Source organism: Hydra viridissima, unplaced genomic scaffold (assembly GCF_058129835.1).
Source record: "Hydra viridissima isolate aposymbiotic clone 2 unplaced genomic scaffold, HvirCarnegie_v1 scaffold_7, whole genome shotgun sequence".
Lineage (NCBI taxonomy): Eukaryota > Metazoa > Cnidaria > Hydrozoa > Anthoathecata > Hydridae > Hydra > Hydra viridissima.
The window spans coordinates 7953364-7967333 of record NW_028324306.1 but is presented as its reverse complement, the minus strand read 5'-3'; the positions used below and the strand labels follow the sequence as shown (position 1 = coordinate 7967333).

General features: G+C 29.2%; 1 protein-coding gene across 3 annotated transcripts; it reads left to right on the top strand.

Moving 5' to 3' along the window:
* The first annotated feature begins 1014 nt into the window (after nucleotides 1-1014).
* Nucleotides 1015-12904, top strand: LOC145184608 (cilia- and flagella-associated protein 52-like). 3 transcript variants are annotated; one of them, XM_090092607.1, is made up of 14 exons: nucleotides 1015-1424; nucleotides 2016-2352; nucleotides 2442-2570; nucleotides 2880-3036; nucleotides 3155-3315; nucleotides 3453-3507; nucleotides 3587-3699; nucleotides 3929-4077; nucleotides 6666-6875; nucleotides 7082-7122; nucleotides 7315-7361; nucleotides 12131-12233; nucleotides 12333-12467; nucleotides 12628-12904. In XM_090092607.1, exons 1-14 carry the CDS (start codon nucleotides 1361-1363, stop codon nucleotides 12781-12783), a joined length of 1857 nt encoding a protein of 618 aa, XP_089948733.1. In that variant the 5' UTR covers nucleotides 1015-1360; the 3' UTR covers nucleotides 12784-12904. The 3 variants fall into 3 exon arrangements, 2 of the variants coding, with proteins under 2 accessions (XP_089948733.1, XP_089948734.1); XM_090092608.1 differs by having other exon boundaries at nucleotides 1330-1424; nucleotides 2021-2352; XR_016454009.1 differs by lacking the exon at nucleotides 3929-4077.
* Nucleotides 12905-13970: the final 1066 nt, after the last annotated feature.

The window sequence follows — 13970 nt, the reverse complement described above, 5'->3', positions numbered from 1 at the left end:
ATGTATGTATGTATGTATGTATGTATGTATGTATGTATGTATGTATGTATGTATGTATGTATGTATGTATGTATGTATGTATGTATGTATGTATGTATTTATGTATGTATGTATGTATGTATGTATGTATGTATGTATGTATGTATGTATGTATGTATGTATGTATGTATGTATGTATGTATGTATGTATGTATGTATGTATGTATGTAATATATTATATAATATAATATTATATATATATATATATATATATATATATATATATATATGTATATATATGTATATATATGTATATGCATGTATGTATATATATATATATATATATATATATACATACATACATACATGCATACATACATGTATACACGCATACATTTACATACAGGTGCATGCATATAAGTGCACATATTTTAGGATAAATCACACCAAAGTGTTGCATTATTAGCTATAGTCTTCATTAAAAAAGGGATTTTATCCGAAAAGAAATAATGAATTCATTTGAAATGAAATGATTACACCACATGATGGTTTTTTAACTACGTATTAACAGCTCTACGTGACCTTAATTTTAACATTAATGTTTGATGAAATGTTTATATCAATTTATTTACATATTAAAGCTCAACACACTTTTGTCCCGTGATAATATTATTTTCTATTTTTGTACTAGAAAGTACTTTTTTTTTTATTTTAAAATGTTTGATAAAAGGTTGTTGTTGTTTTTTCTTTAATTTCTACATTTTCACTTAAGTTGGATTGATACCAAAGTAATTATCATAAGAAAATCTGTATAGGGCTTCTCATGGCTTGGTTGCTTTGATGTTTTATGTAAGCAGTAATTTCTTTAAAAAAAAGTTATAAAAGTTGTTTGCTTGATGTACTTTTAAAGATTAATACAAGGATTATTTGATGTACTCTGAAAGATTAAATTACAACTTTGTTACAAGTACCATGTAACAGCTTTATTTTGACATTGTTTAAATTTATTGTGTTGATCCTGGGTTTCTGATAGTTACTCTAAAGCTTTAGAAAATATATCTGCATTATAGACCTAAACTCTTCTCAAAAGTATATTTAAAGGCCACATAATAAACTATGTGGTCAACTACTCTTTCCTGCTTACAATGAGTGTACTTATTATTTGAAAGGAGGCATTTTATTTTGATGATTGGACCAAGTTGTTCATAAACTAATTAATGCAATAGAATATAATAGTTTTCTTTTTGCTGTTAAAATTTAGATGGATGAGCTTTTGAGGTATTTATGTGTTTTTCAATGAAAACTACTGAACAACTAAACAACAAATACTAATGTTGATTAAAATTTTTCTGTATAGCTTGTATATATTTTTTTAATAAAAATGGCAGCTGATAATGTTGTTGAAATGGAAAAGCTAAATTTAATATCAGCTATTGGTTTTGCAGGTAATTTATACTGTTATTAGATTAAATGCCCCTTTGCCCTTTCTTCTATTACCCTTGCTCCTCTTCCTTGTATTATGATAAATTGTAAAGTGATAAAATATTTTGATTTTTGTGATTTTAGGAATATGTGTAGTGTACTGGATTATTTTCTGTAATTTTAAGTATAATTTATTGTTACAAACATGTTTATTACTAAAGTTCACATAATTTTTTTATATGGCTGTAAACTAATGATTATTTAAAAAGAAGCCAAAATCTTTTTAAGTATTGTTTTTATAAGCTATCCAGACATAAGTTCCTATGAACTTTGATTTCTTTTCTTAAATGTAATTTTTTAATTTATTTGCATATAGAATTTTTTTTTCATGCATGCTCCTATAATCTTTGTTTATATATATATATATATATATATATATATATATATATATATATATATATATATATATATATATATATATATATATATATATATATATATCTTAAAAACTAGAAATTAGTTCAAAAACATTGAGATTGTAATCAAAAGTAAAATTAGCTGAACTTTGTTTTTGTTGAATTTCTAATTTTTTATTATCTTGAATTATTTCCAAGGTAAGGTGTCTGGAGGCCTGTTAGTTCATCCTGATAAAGACCATATAGTTTATCCTCTGGGCAATACAGTAGTGGTTAAAAATTTATCAACACATTTGCAAAGGTTTTTATCTGGTCACAATGACAATGTGTCATGTATTGCTATTTCAAAGACTGGATGTAATATTGCCTCTGGACAGCATACCCATATGGGTTTTAAGGCTGAAGTGATTGTGTGGAATTATCAGGAGATGAGTATTTATTGTAGACTGCTACTACATAAGGTTACTGTAGAAGCTGTTGCATTTTCTCCTAATGAACAATTCCTTGCAACACTTGGTGGACAAGATGATGGAAGGTTTCTTGTATTTAATTTAAATAAATAAATTGATTGTTTTTTAATGTAAATAATTTTATTGTATAAATGTATACTTTATTTATTGTTAGTGTTGTTATTTGGAATATTGCAAAGAAAGAAGCTATATGTGGTGCACCAGCTGCAGTATTAAGTGCAGGCGTAACTTACTGCATTGCTTTTGCAAACAACAGTAATAATATGTTTGTCACTGGTGGAAAGTAAGTTGTTTTGTAAAACATTATTGGTTGCAGAATATTTTTGTATTTGACATATACCTTAAAAAGTATATATTTTTTTCCAACATTCCTGAGAACATGAGTGCTCAGCCCAACAAAAGCTGTCTTTTTGGGTAGTGTAAAAGAAATGTTTTATTCTATGAGCCAAAATTTGCTAGGGCCAAAATTATGTTGTTAATGTACCTTTAAAAACTTCAGATAAAAAATGCTTATTAAAATTTTAGGTTTGTAAGATAACTTTTATTTAAGTTTGTTTTTTAATAATTTGCATTTTAAAATAATTTACAACAGCAAGACCTTGCGTGTCTGGGATCTTGATTTACAAAAAAGAATTATTCAACCTACAGACTGCAGTATGGGGCATTTAAAAAGGATTGTGCGTTGTGTAAAAGTTTCAGAAGATGACCAATATATATATTGTGGAACAACAAGCGGGGACATTCTTCAAGTTGGCATTTTTTTAGGATTAGATTTCAATTTCCAATTATAATAGTAACTGAGATATTTACAACATTTAAGTCAAAAAAGATAGATATTTTTAAAATTGGCTTTATATTTTAATTTAGATTAACATGAAAACAAAGCTTCTTTGCCAGTGTGGTCCAGGAAAAGATAAGTTTAGTCTTAGTATTTTGTCTATTTTATTAAAGGATAACAAAGACTTTCTCATAGGTGCTGGTGATGGTACAATCTCCTTTGTGAGAGGAAATGGCTTTAAAAGAGTGAAGTAAATATTTTTAGTTTTTTTTTAATTAATTTTATAAATGTTTTATCATCAATTTGAAGTTTTTAACTGTTAAATTCTTGAAGTTTCAGTAAAATAGATTTAGTTTCACTTTTTAAATCAAGTATCCACATCTCTAGATCAATAAAAGTTGATGGGGAAATAACTTCTCTTACTTGGTCAGGACAAAGGCAGGTCTGTGATTTTTTAGATTATCCGTATTTAAAAAAAAACAATTCCATTTTTAAAAAAATGTAAAAATTTTTTCAAATAGTTCTATGCTGGTACATCTACTTCACAAATCTATCAAATAAATTTTGAAGACTTTTCTCATCAACTGATTAGTACTTGTCATTATGCAAAGATTTCAGACATTTCTTTTGCCAGGTAAGATCATAAGAACTCAAAATTTTATCGTTTGATATAATTTCCTTATGTTAATAGTTATAATAGCTACATGTTGATAATTTTAATATGGTATACTAAAATTTTTTAATACTATATTTTTAAATAGATGTTTTTAATTTAAAACACCTGTTAATAAAAGAGGTCAGTGAAAATATAATTTTTAAATAGTAAAAGCAAAGCCCATAATATATTCCTTTTAATGCTCCAGAAACTATTCTCGTCTTTATGCAACATGTTCCAAAAATGATATTCGAGTTTGGAATGCAGAAACAAGTAAAGAATTACTGCGTATTGTTGTTCCAAATATGACATGCAATGCAGTAGAGTTTATGGCAGATGGAAAAAGCATAATTAGTGGTTTGTATGCTATTCAAGTTGCTGATATCAGTATTTTGTTGGATATTTTTACAAATATGTAACTCTCTTATCATGATAAAAGAGTTACAATATTACAAATATGTAACTCTCTTATCATGATAAAAGAGTTAGAATATTTTATAAGCTATAGGGTTATTACATTTTGACTTTTTTTTTAAAATGATTGAAGTCAGAAAAAAAATGAAAATTTCATTAAAAAAAAACATGTTAGTATTAAAATTAATTTACTGAGATAATATTTAACTTAAATTGAATTTTAAAAGTAATGGGAAAGTCTAAGAAAGTTTTACTAGAAAACAAAAACTTAACAATATGTGCTGTAGAGAAGAAGATTCCTTATAAGAAAATTTCTGTGCTTCATGATGTGGCTAAATTAACAATTAACATACTAGTTAAGAGATATAGAGATGAGATCGTAAGATACTTGAAAAAAAGATTGTCCAGGCAGGCCAAGATAACTACAAAACATCAAGACAAAATTTTGGTAAGACAATCAAAACAAGAATTCCGTAAAAGTGTTGGTGAATCAAATGGTAGACGCTACACAACTTTGCCTGCATCAGCATAATTTCTTTGGTTATTGTCCTGCTAAGAAACCATTAATATTAAATATTCGCTTAGCACAAGTGAAATTTGCAAAAGATCATTTGGATTGGACTTCAAAAGAATGTTCAAAAGTTTATTCAATGAGGAATCAAAGTTTTGTATGTTTGGTAGCAATGGTATCAAGTATGTGAGACAATCGAAAGGTGAAAGAATTGCTCCTATGTATCAAATGTCAACGGTTAAGTATAGTGGTAGAAATATAATAGATCGGGGATCTTTCAATAGTGATTCTATTGGCCTACGTTATTGCATCAAAGGCAAATGGATCAGAATGTGTATTTAGATATAATCAAGAATTTTATGCTGCCACATGAAAAGGACAAAATGCCTTGCGTGTGGATTTTCCTGCAAGACAACGATCCAAAGTATTAGGCAAATTCTATCAAAAATTTTTTTAAATTTGAAAAAAATTCCACTTTTGGAGTGGCCTTTTTAAAGCCCAGATTTAAATCCAAGAGAACATGTTTAGGAACATCTTGCCTGTCAATTAAGGGGCGAAATACCGACCAATACAAATAATTTATTCAATATACATGTGGATTGTCGGGCAAATATCCCATAAATGTTCTTATTAACTTAGTTGACTCAAACAATATTAAAATCTAGAGGCTATCCAAAAAAAAATACTGATGTGCTGTGATGAAAAAATGTGGAGGAATTAGAAATAAAATCTCTTTGAATTTTTTTAATTCTTTATAAACTTTTGCACAATTATTTTTTCAATAACATTTGAATTTCTTCCTTCTGTAACAAGTTATGATTTTTTTGAGTAAATTATACAATCTAATCACTATAAAAGAACATGGAAAGCAAAGGAGAAGTAGGCTACAGTTACAGTTTAATTAAAATTTTACAAATGGAACAATAGCCCTTACATTTTGATGGCAAGGACATTGAGGAAAATGAGTATCATGTAATAATACTTAAAAACTCTACTGAAAAAAGTAAAATTGCATGTACTGTGTTTGAAAGATAATAAGGTTGTAACTTTCACTGCAGGAATTGTCAATGTTCTTGATGAATACAACTTATGCAATGCAAAAAAGATGGTTATTGCTGATAAAACCAACATTAAAAAAGAACAGAGTTGTTGCAACAATTATTCTTAGAAAAGAATTTTACCAAACTGCTATTTATTAGTTATCAGCATCAAATTATGTATACAATTCTCAGTTTTGTAAGGGGGAAATAACTTGGTGGTACTATATTTTTTGTATCAACAGGTGAAAAAGTAAGAGGAATTGAAGTCGACATATGTAAACTGAACAGAAGAAATCTCTAATAAATTTAGCTGAAGAGACAGCATGAAATATTTATATCATCTTACCCAGGTGTTCAATTACTTTGAGAAAAATGGTCCATTTCCAATGCTTTGCTTCCAGAAAGTTCCTAACATCAACAATATGAGGTAAAATTCAAGTGCCATTCTCACTATCCTTGCATTTATTCTTATGTCTACAGCAAGGAAGACTTTGGTGAAGGTATGCAGATTCATTTCATATCAGCTGACAAACTATTGGTTTACCAGTTAAATGTAAACTGAAAATGGCTTCAAAAACTCAGAAATATTGAAATGCATAGCACTCATCAGAGAATCACTGGAGCTATTCAAATTCAACATATCAAGAAGTAATCAATGGACAAAGTGTGCAATTAAAATGATGCTTCCTGCAGAAACAAATACAAACTGCAACTTTGATTTCTTCTAAAAAATTAACAGTTACATGCAAGAGTTTTAACATTAGAACATTTTAAAACATATTTCTTCATTTGTTAGTACTATAATATATGGATATTACACTATAAATATATAGGGTGATCATTTCTAAAAAACATTGGAATAGCAATTCTTCCAATTGTTTATAAATAAAAGTTATTAAGTTAAGATTCAGGAATATTAGATCAGAAAAATGTTATAAATTTAATGAGCATGTCAAAAAATCATCAATAAAATTCTTTAGCATGGGACGATGGGAAAATTAGAGTATTCACTCCTGAGACTGGAAAATTAAAGTTTTCTATTCATGATGCTCATAGTAAAGGGGTAACAGCTCTGACAGGAACTTTAAACAGTAAACGAATTGTCAGTGGTGGAGGTGAAGGACAAGTCAGAATTTGGGATATAACCACTAATGAATATCAGATGGTGCAAGCTATGAAAGAGCATAAGGGTGAATTATTTTGTTATTTTGATTCGTTTAATAATCTGCATTATTTTGTTTAGTTTGCATTTACATAGTTCTGTTTTAAACTCAATTTAAAAAGGATGTAGGTGAATTTAAGTGAATACCTTTTTATTGGTTTTGGTAAAAAAGGCTTTCAATACTAAAAGTTGTGTTTAATGATATGGTATTTGGTTATGACTTTACATTTTTAGGAACTGTTACATGTGTAAAAATTCGCTCAAATGATTCACAGGTGTGCTTGTTATCACAATCACTTTTCCTCATATAATAAGTCATGATTAAGTTAGTTTGAGATGAAAAAATTATGTTAGAATTAATATATGTTATTATATTAAACTTTGTTTTCTGCATCGTTTTTAGAATATCTTTTTATAAAATGGTATTTTAAAATATTATTTGATGATTTGATGTTTTCTTTATATAGTGCATCACTTCAAGCATTGATGGTACTTGTATAATTTGGGATCTAGTGTAAGTATTGTTATTGATAATATAGATAGTGCTAATAACCTATCTTTTTAGCAGTAAATAGAATTAATGATGATCAACAATTCTTATAATTTCTATACTTTACACAACAATTATAAAAACCTATACTAGTTGACTTGTAAATAAATATGCAAATAATATTGACCCTAAATCATCATCACTGGATTATTTATCAATAAAAATAAGTCCTTTGAGCTGATGAGTTGTAATTTTAAATATTTTGTTTCCTGATGCCATTCAATAAATTATAAAATCTAGACTTCTGTCAATTAAAAAGAAAGATGATAATGTTGCATTCTATTTTAAAAGAGGTAGAAACAAACAAAGATAGTTTTAACCAATTTTTTCATCTATGTTTGTGTCTGCTGTATCTAAAACTGCTTGTGAAAACTTGTACATTTTTGAAACTTGGATGTTTTTTGCTTTCACTGAGATGGAAAAATTGTCAAAAGACATATTAATTTGCAACATAAACAGCTTACTATGCCTGTGTTTCATGTTCAAGAATTTAATAGTTCAAAATGAAAGACTCAAGTCAATGTTACTTTAATCTCCTAAAAGTTTTGGATCTCAGAGAAAATTTTAAGGAATTTGATATTCAATACCATAGCTAATAACAGTGTCCACAATCTTTCTGCTAAATATACAAATGAAAAATTCTTTACCTTGCCTGTTGAAAGCATATTTTGAAAATCTTTCTAATTTCAGTTTTGGGGTTCTTGTCTGACATTTTGTCAAATTTTTAACTGATAAACTCAGAACTAACATGACTAAGCTTGATATTTTAGCATATGTTATGCAAGGTGTCTTTGTTTCGTTTGATTTCTTTGATTTTTATCTCAAAATTCTAGAACAACTGGGACTTGTTATAATTATTTCTCTGTTTTAACTAAAAAAAAGATTTCCTGTTTAAAATTACAAAACAATGTTTCGTTATTTTAAACAGGAAAATTTGCCTTGAGGCACTTTTAGGGGGCTCTAGTAATGTTATTATTATTTTAAAAAAAATTTTTTTTTCAGTATCCCCTAAAGGGGAAAAAAAATTACATTTGGGCAGTTTTGAAAAAATATGCAGAGTGGACAACCTTTACGAAAATTTTTAATTTAATAAAATGACAAATTTTTGTAGAAAATAAAATTGTTGAGGTGACTAGTGTAAGGTGCTAAATTAACTATTTTAAAAATAATATGGCAACTAAATAAAGTTATTAAAAGAACTGTGGATTGAATTCTTAATATATCAAGTGTCTTTTTTGCATGATCTGGGTTAGGGATTGCAATGCCGAATAGCGGGATCCCGCATTAATTTAGCGCATGCGAGATCTTGCAAAAACTACTGCGTGATCCGCGGGATTTGCGGGATTTTGAAATTATTGCTTTTAAACAAAAAAAGTCAATTCTTTTAAACTAAAAAGACATTTAGATATCAAATTAAAAGTGTTTAATGTATTTGCGAAACAAATCCATTTAAAAATTTATCTTCAGCTATTAAAATATTTTTCTTAGCTATAAATATAAAAAAATCATTCAAAAATAAACAATTATTTAGCAAAACATTAGTCGAACTCGTTCAAATTTTTTTTTGTTTAGTTTATGATTATGATGAAATTTTCGCTAATGAGTATGTTGAAATTTTTGAAAACGTGAAATTGAAAACGTGCGTGCATAATTATAAAAAATATACTTTTAAAAACTACTTTTTAAAAAGTCTTTAAAAATTATTTACATCAAGATTTTAAAACAAAAGTACTAAGCATATCGCAAATTAAAACTATATGGAATTATTTTAAAAAAAGTGATAATGAAGAAAATGCGAAGTGCATGTTATGTTCGGTTATTTTAAAAATTAATCAAAGGGTTAATAATCCATTTAAAAACTAAACATGGCACCGATTTAAGGTCAAACGTTTTACAACAAGACGGAGCTTCAACTTCAAAACAGCATGAATCAGTTGAACTAGAGCCTAAAATATACATCGACTGCGAAGACGAAAAAGTAATTCCATCGAAAAAGGTCAGAACAATTGACACGTTTTTCGTAAAGGAAATTTCTATGGAAAAATTGGTATCGCGCATGGTTGCAAAAGATGGCTTTACATTTAATAGTTTTTGCACATCTTCAGATTTACGGTACTTGTTTTCAAAGAGTGGTTTCCGGCTCCCTACTTTACCTAATACTATAAGATAGATGGTAGTTAAATTCTCAGATTCTGTAAAAGCCGATATAATGCAAAAATTCACATCACTAAAAAAGCAAAATCAAAAGTTTTTAATAACGTTTGACGAATGGACATCACAAAATACTCAGAGATACTTAAACTTAAATTTACATATGGAGGCGAAACACTTTAATCTTGGATTGATTCGAATCCATGGATCGTGTAATGCAGAATATTGCGTCAAGTTAGTTTCAGGAAGGCTAAATAGCTTCGATATTGATCTCCAAAAAGACATTATTGCCATGACTACTGATGGAGCAAGTGTGATGGTAAAAGTCGGTAAAATGATGTCTTGCTATCAACAACTATGTTATGCTCATGGAATACAACTTGCAGTTACCTTATACAAGAAAAACAGCGGAGAAGTCGAAGAATTTACTACATATGAAAATTTTGAAGAAGAAGATGAATATGGTAACACTGAGGATGATGAAGTTATAAATAAAGAATATGGTTTGACAATGATTTTGGACCGACCATCTGCTGAATTGGTTAGCAATTACAAAGATCTCATGAAAAAAGTGAGAAAGGTTGTAAAAATATTTAAAAACTCTCCTGTCAAAAATGATACATATTTACAGAAGTATATCCTACAAGAACACGGGAAAAAGCTTCATTTGATTCTTGATTGTAAAACTAGGTGGGACAGTATGTTCGATATGTTAGAAAGATTTCGTAGACTAAAAGTGTGTATTGAAAAAGCCTTAATTGATGTTGGGTCAGAAATTCGTTTCACCCGAGAAGAGTGGTCCCAAATCAATGACTTAATTATTTGCCTGGCACCACTAAAACTTGGTCTTGAACTTTTATGCTGGAGAGAATCGAACCTTGTCACTGCGGAAATAACTTTTCAATTTATGCTAAATAAATTGCAAAAGCAATCATCACTTTTGAGCATAGATTTAGCCGCGGCACTTCGTGAGAGGTTTACACAACGTCGTAATAAGAATTTAAATGGACTACTAGTTTTCTTACAAAATCCGACGAAGAAAATGAACTCGAAGAAAAAGAAGCTGTAGATTCTATTAACAATTCCCAAATACTTACTCCTACAATTCTATCTTTGAAAAAAGAATTGGAAAATCAAACACAGAAAGACAAGAAAAGCTGGACAGAAAATGTAAAGGAGATACCAAATTTAGATTCTTTAGATAAATTATTGAAGCCGGAAATGTCTGCCTATGAAAGTAATGGAGTAAAAGGCAAGTTTCTAGATATAGCGCATAGTTACTTGATGACCATGCCACCAACAAGCGTAGAGGCCGAGCGAGCTTTTTCAGCTGCTGGTTACATATGCAGTCCTTTGAGGAGTAGATTAAGTGATGATACCTTAAGTAGGGTCTGTTTATTAAGAACGCATTTCTTGCAATGATTTTCTCATTTTGATATTTAAAAAAAAAAATAAAGCTAATAGACGTTCTACGTAAAGCTAAAAGATGTCCTATGTACTTTGGCTTATCTTTTTGTTCATTAAATGTTAAGAATTATATTGATTTACAAATAAATTGTGTTTTTTGGCTTTATTTAATAAGTTGAGTATATTTTTTCTGAAATACTTGAAAGAAAAATACAATTGACATTTTGCCTTTTATAATGTGCATAAGAAACCTACTAATCCCGCGCGGGATCCCGCGGGATCCGCACAAAAATTAAAGAATTCCGCGCGGATCCCACGGGATTGAAAAGTGTGCGGGATTGCAATCCCTAATCTGGGTATTACAAAGAATATTTCTTAACAGCAAAAAGAGGAAAGTATTTTTATTTTTCTTTATTTGACTGCAGTTTGTTGTATTCATCCATTAAAACCACTCTCTGCTCTACAATATCATGTACTACCCACATGCTGTTGTCAATTACCTATTAGTTAGTGTTTTAATATAAGTGCAGGATCAAGAGGGATCCTCTTTAGTTGCAAACTTTGTCTTGATAGCATTGACCATCAGTTGCTTCATATCATCTGAGATACTGATGTCAAAAAATGCTGGAGTGTAGACAGTTACTGCATTTTTATCACTAATTTTGACCATGTTTAGACATTGCTAACTTTTTGTCTTTTTGTAGTAGAAGAACAGTTCTATGACTTCACTTTTTGAGTGGAGTTTTGTTAAGCCAAGAGCTGGCTACAGCCATAAGCAAACAATATTTAGAGGCCATTGCTTTGTTTTAAAAAATATGATATACATGCTTTCAAAACGTCTTTAATATTTTTATGGTATATTTTAAATTACCAATAAAAACAAAATGTTTTAGTAAAGTCATTATATACTTTCTGCCTGCTATAAAGAAATAACATTTAAGGAGTGTGAAATGCCTTCAAGATTTTTTAAATTTGTATAGCACTTAATTTAAAAGTTATTCTAGTTTTAAATTACAGCTATATAAAGTTACTGAAAATATATATAGTAGGGATGGTTATCTCTGTAATTTGGTAACTTCGTAATGGAATTAATTATATATCACTCTTCCTTCTCAATATTACTCCAATTAAGTTGTTAAAATGTTTTTAGCAAATATTTTACTTGTTATGTTTAGACGTTTTGTCCGTCATCAGATTATTTTTGCGAACTCAATGTTTAAAGTTGTGTGCTACCGCCCTGACGAATGTCAGATTGTAACTGCCGGAACTGACCACAAAGTAACGTCCTATTTATAGCGTTTTGTATTTTCTATTAATTTGTTCAAAAATGGCTTAATTTTTTTTTTAATGGTTATGTTTTTCACACTTATGATATAGATTAGTTGCTGGGAAACATACGATGGGTCTCCTATACGTGAGTTAGAAGGAACTAAATCCGGTTCTATCAATGGTATGGACGTGTCACCGGATGGGTTGTACTTTGTCACTGGTGGTGAAGATAAGCTCATAAAAGTAATCACGAATTTATTTTTTGAAGCCATATAAAACCTGCTAGTATGTTAACTTTGGTCTGAGTATCAAAAAATGAATAGTTTTTGTATCTAGCGTAACGAGTTTTGTATCTAGCGTAATGAGTTAAGTGGTAAAATATTAATCTGGTTTCAACAATTAGGTTTGGAAATATAATGAAGGTGAAATTACTCATATCGGTTTTGGTCATTGTGGAGAGATAACCAGGCTAAAGATTTGTCCTAAACAGAAACATATTGTTAGCGTAAGCTCAGACGGTGCTATTCTTAGATGGAAGTTTCCTTTCGAAAAAAATTGAATCGATTTAGTGAAATGTTTCACGGACTTATTTATTTTTAATTTTGCATTTAATTTTCAATTTTTACGAAATTTAATAACAATCATGTTGGTAATTTCCAAAGACGCAAAATGTTGATAAAGATCTGCTTTTTTTTCTTTTTGTTTAAAAGCTCTATCCAGGGGTTTGCGTTCCGGCCAATTTTGATCACGTTTGATCGCAAATCCCGAATTCCTTCGGAATCGGAATTTTTCTATTTATATATAAAACTAAAAAATCAATAGATAAGAAACTTTAATTTTTAAACAAAACTTAAAACGGAATTTAAAGATTAAGGATCTCGTTACAAGTATCGTTTTTTCATAAAATTTCAGTTTCTCTAGAAGTTTCCTCTATATTCCGGTTCAGACGGAATTCGGAATTCGCGATCAAAGGCAATCAAAATCGGCCGGAACGCAGACCTCTAGCGTATTCCAAAGTTTTTTAAAAATTATTTACATGTTTTGCAGAGACGACATTTTAGCTCCCTCACAGTGTGTTATATTTGCAATCTATAACATGTAACAAATTTTTACTTTTGTTTTGTCCTTACGAAGCAGCACTGCTTTGAGGCTTCTAAATGAGCTGTCGATAATGAGTTGTCACCAGGGCTGTGGAGTCGGTAAGCTGCTGTTCCGACTCCGACTCCGACTCCTTGATTTTATCATGGACCGACTCCGACTCCGACTCCCGACACCGACTCCGACTCCTTCATAAGTAACCAATTTGTAACAACAAATAGTTGTTTGTTTTACTACAGTTATTTGTTTGTAACAACAAATAACTGTAGTAAAATGTTAACATTGGCTATTTCATCACTGATACAAATAATCCAACCACTTAGTGCTTTAAACAATATTTATAAGAAAACAATTTCTGAACAAACAACTTTTCTGGACTCTTGTTATGCAATAAACTCTTATGCCGTCGCTAATAGCATTATAAATTTGTCAAAATCATGTTTGAAATATTGTCAGTTGGACAATATTTCAAACATGAAAGAACTTGTTCTTCTTTAAGTTCATATTCTTTAAGAATCTTTTCTACTGAGACCTGGAGAAATTCGCTGGTGTGATTAGTTTTGGCGTCTTTTACTGCCAATGTCTTGGTAACTGCTTCATTTTTTTCAAAAAAGAATTAAACATTGATTACAAAATAGTTCACTCTGT

Coding starts and splice junctions, on each gene's coding strand:
- LOC145184608 (XM_090092607.1), top strand. CDS start 1,361: ATGGCAGCTGATAATGTTGTTGAAATGGAAAAGCTAAATTTAATATCA. Junction 3,316..3,452: donor AATGGCTTTAAAAGAGTGAA/GTAAATATTTTT, acceptor CCACATCTCTAG/ATCAATAAAAGTTGATGGGG. Junction 6,876..7,081: donor AGCTATGAAAGAGCATAAGG/GTGAATTATTTT, acceptor TTACATTTTTAG/GAACTGTTACATGTGTAAAA.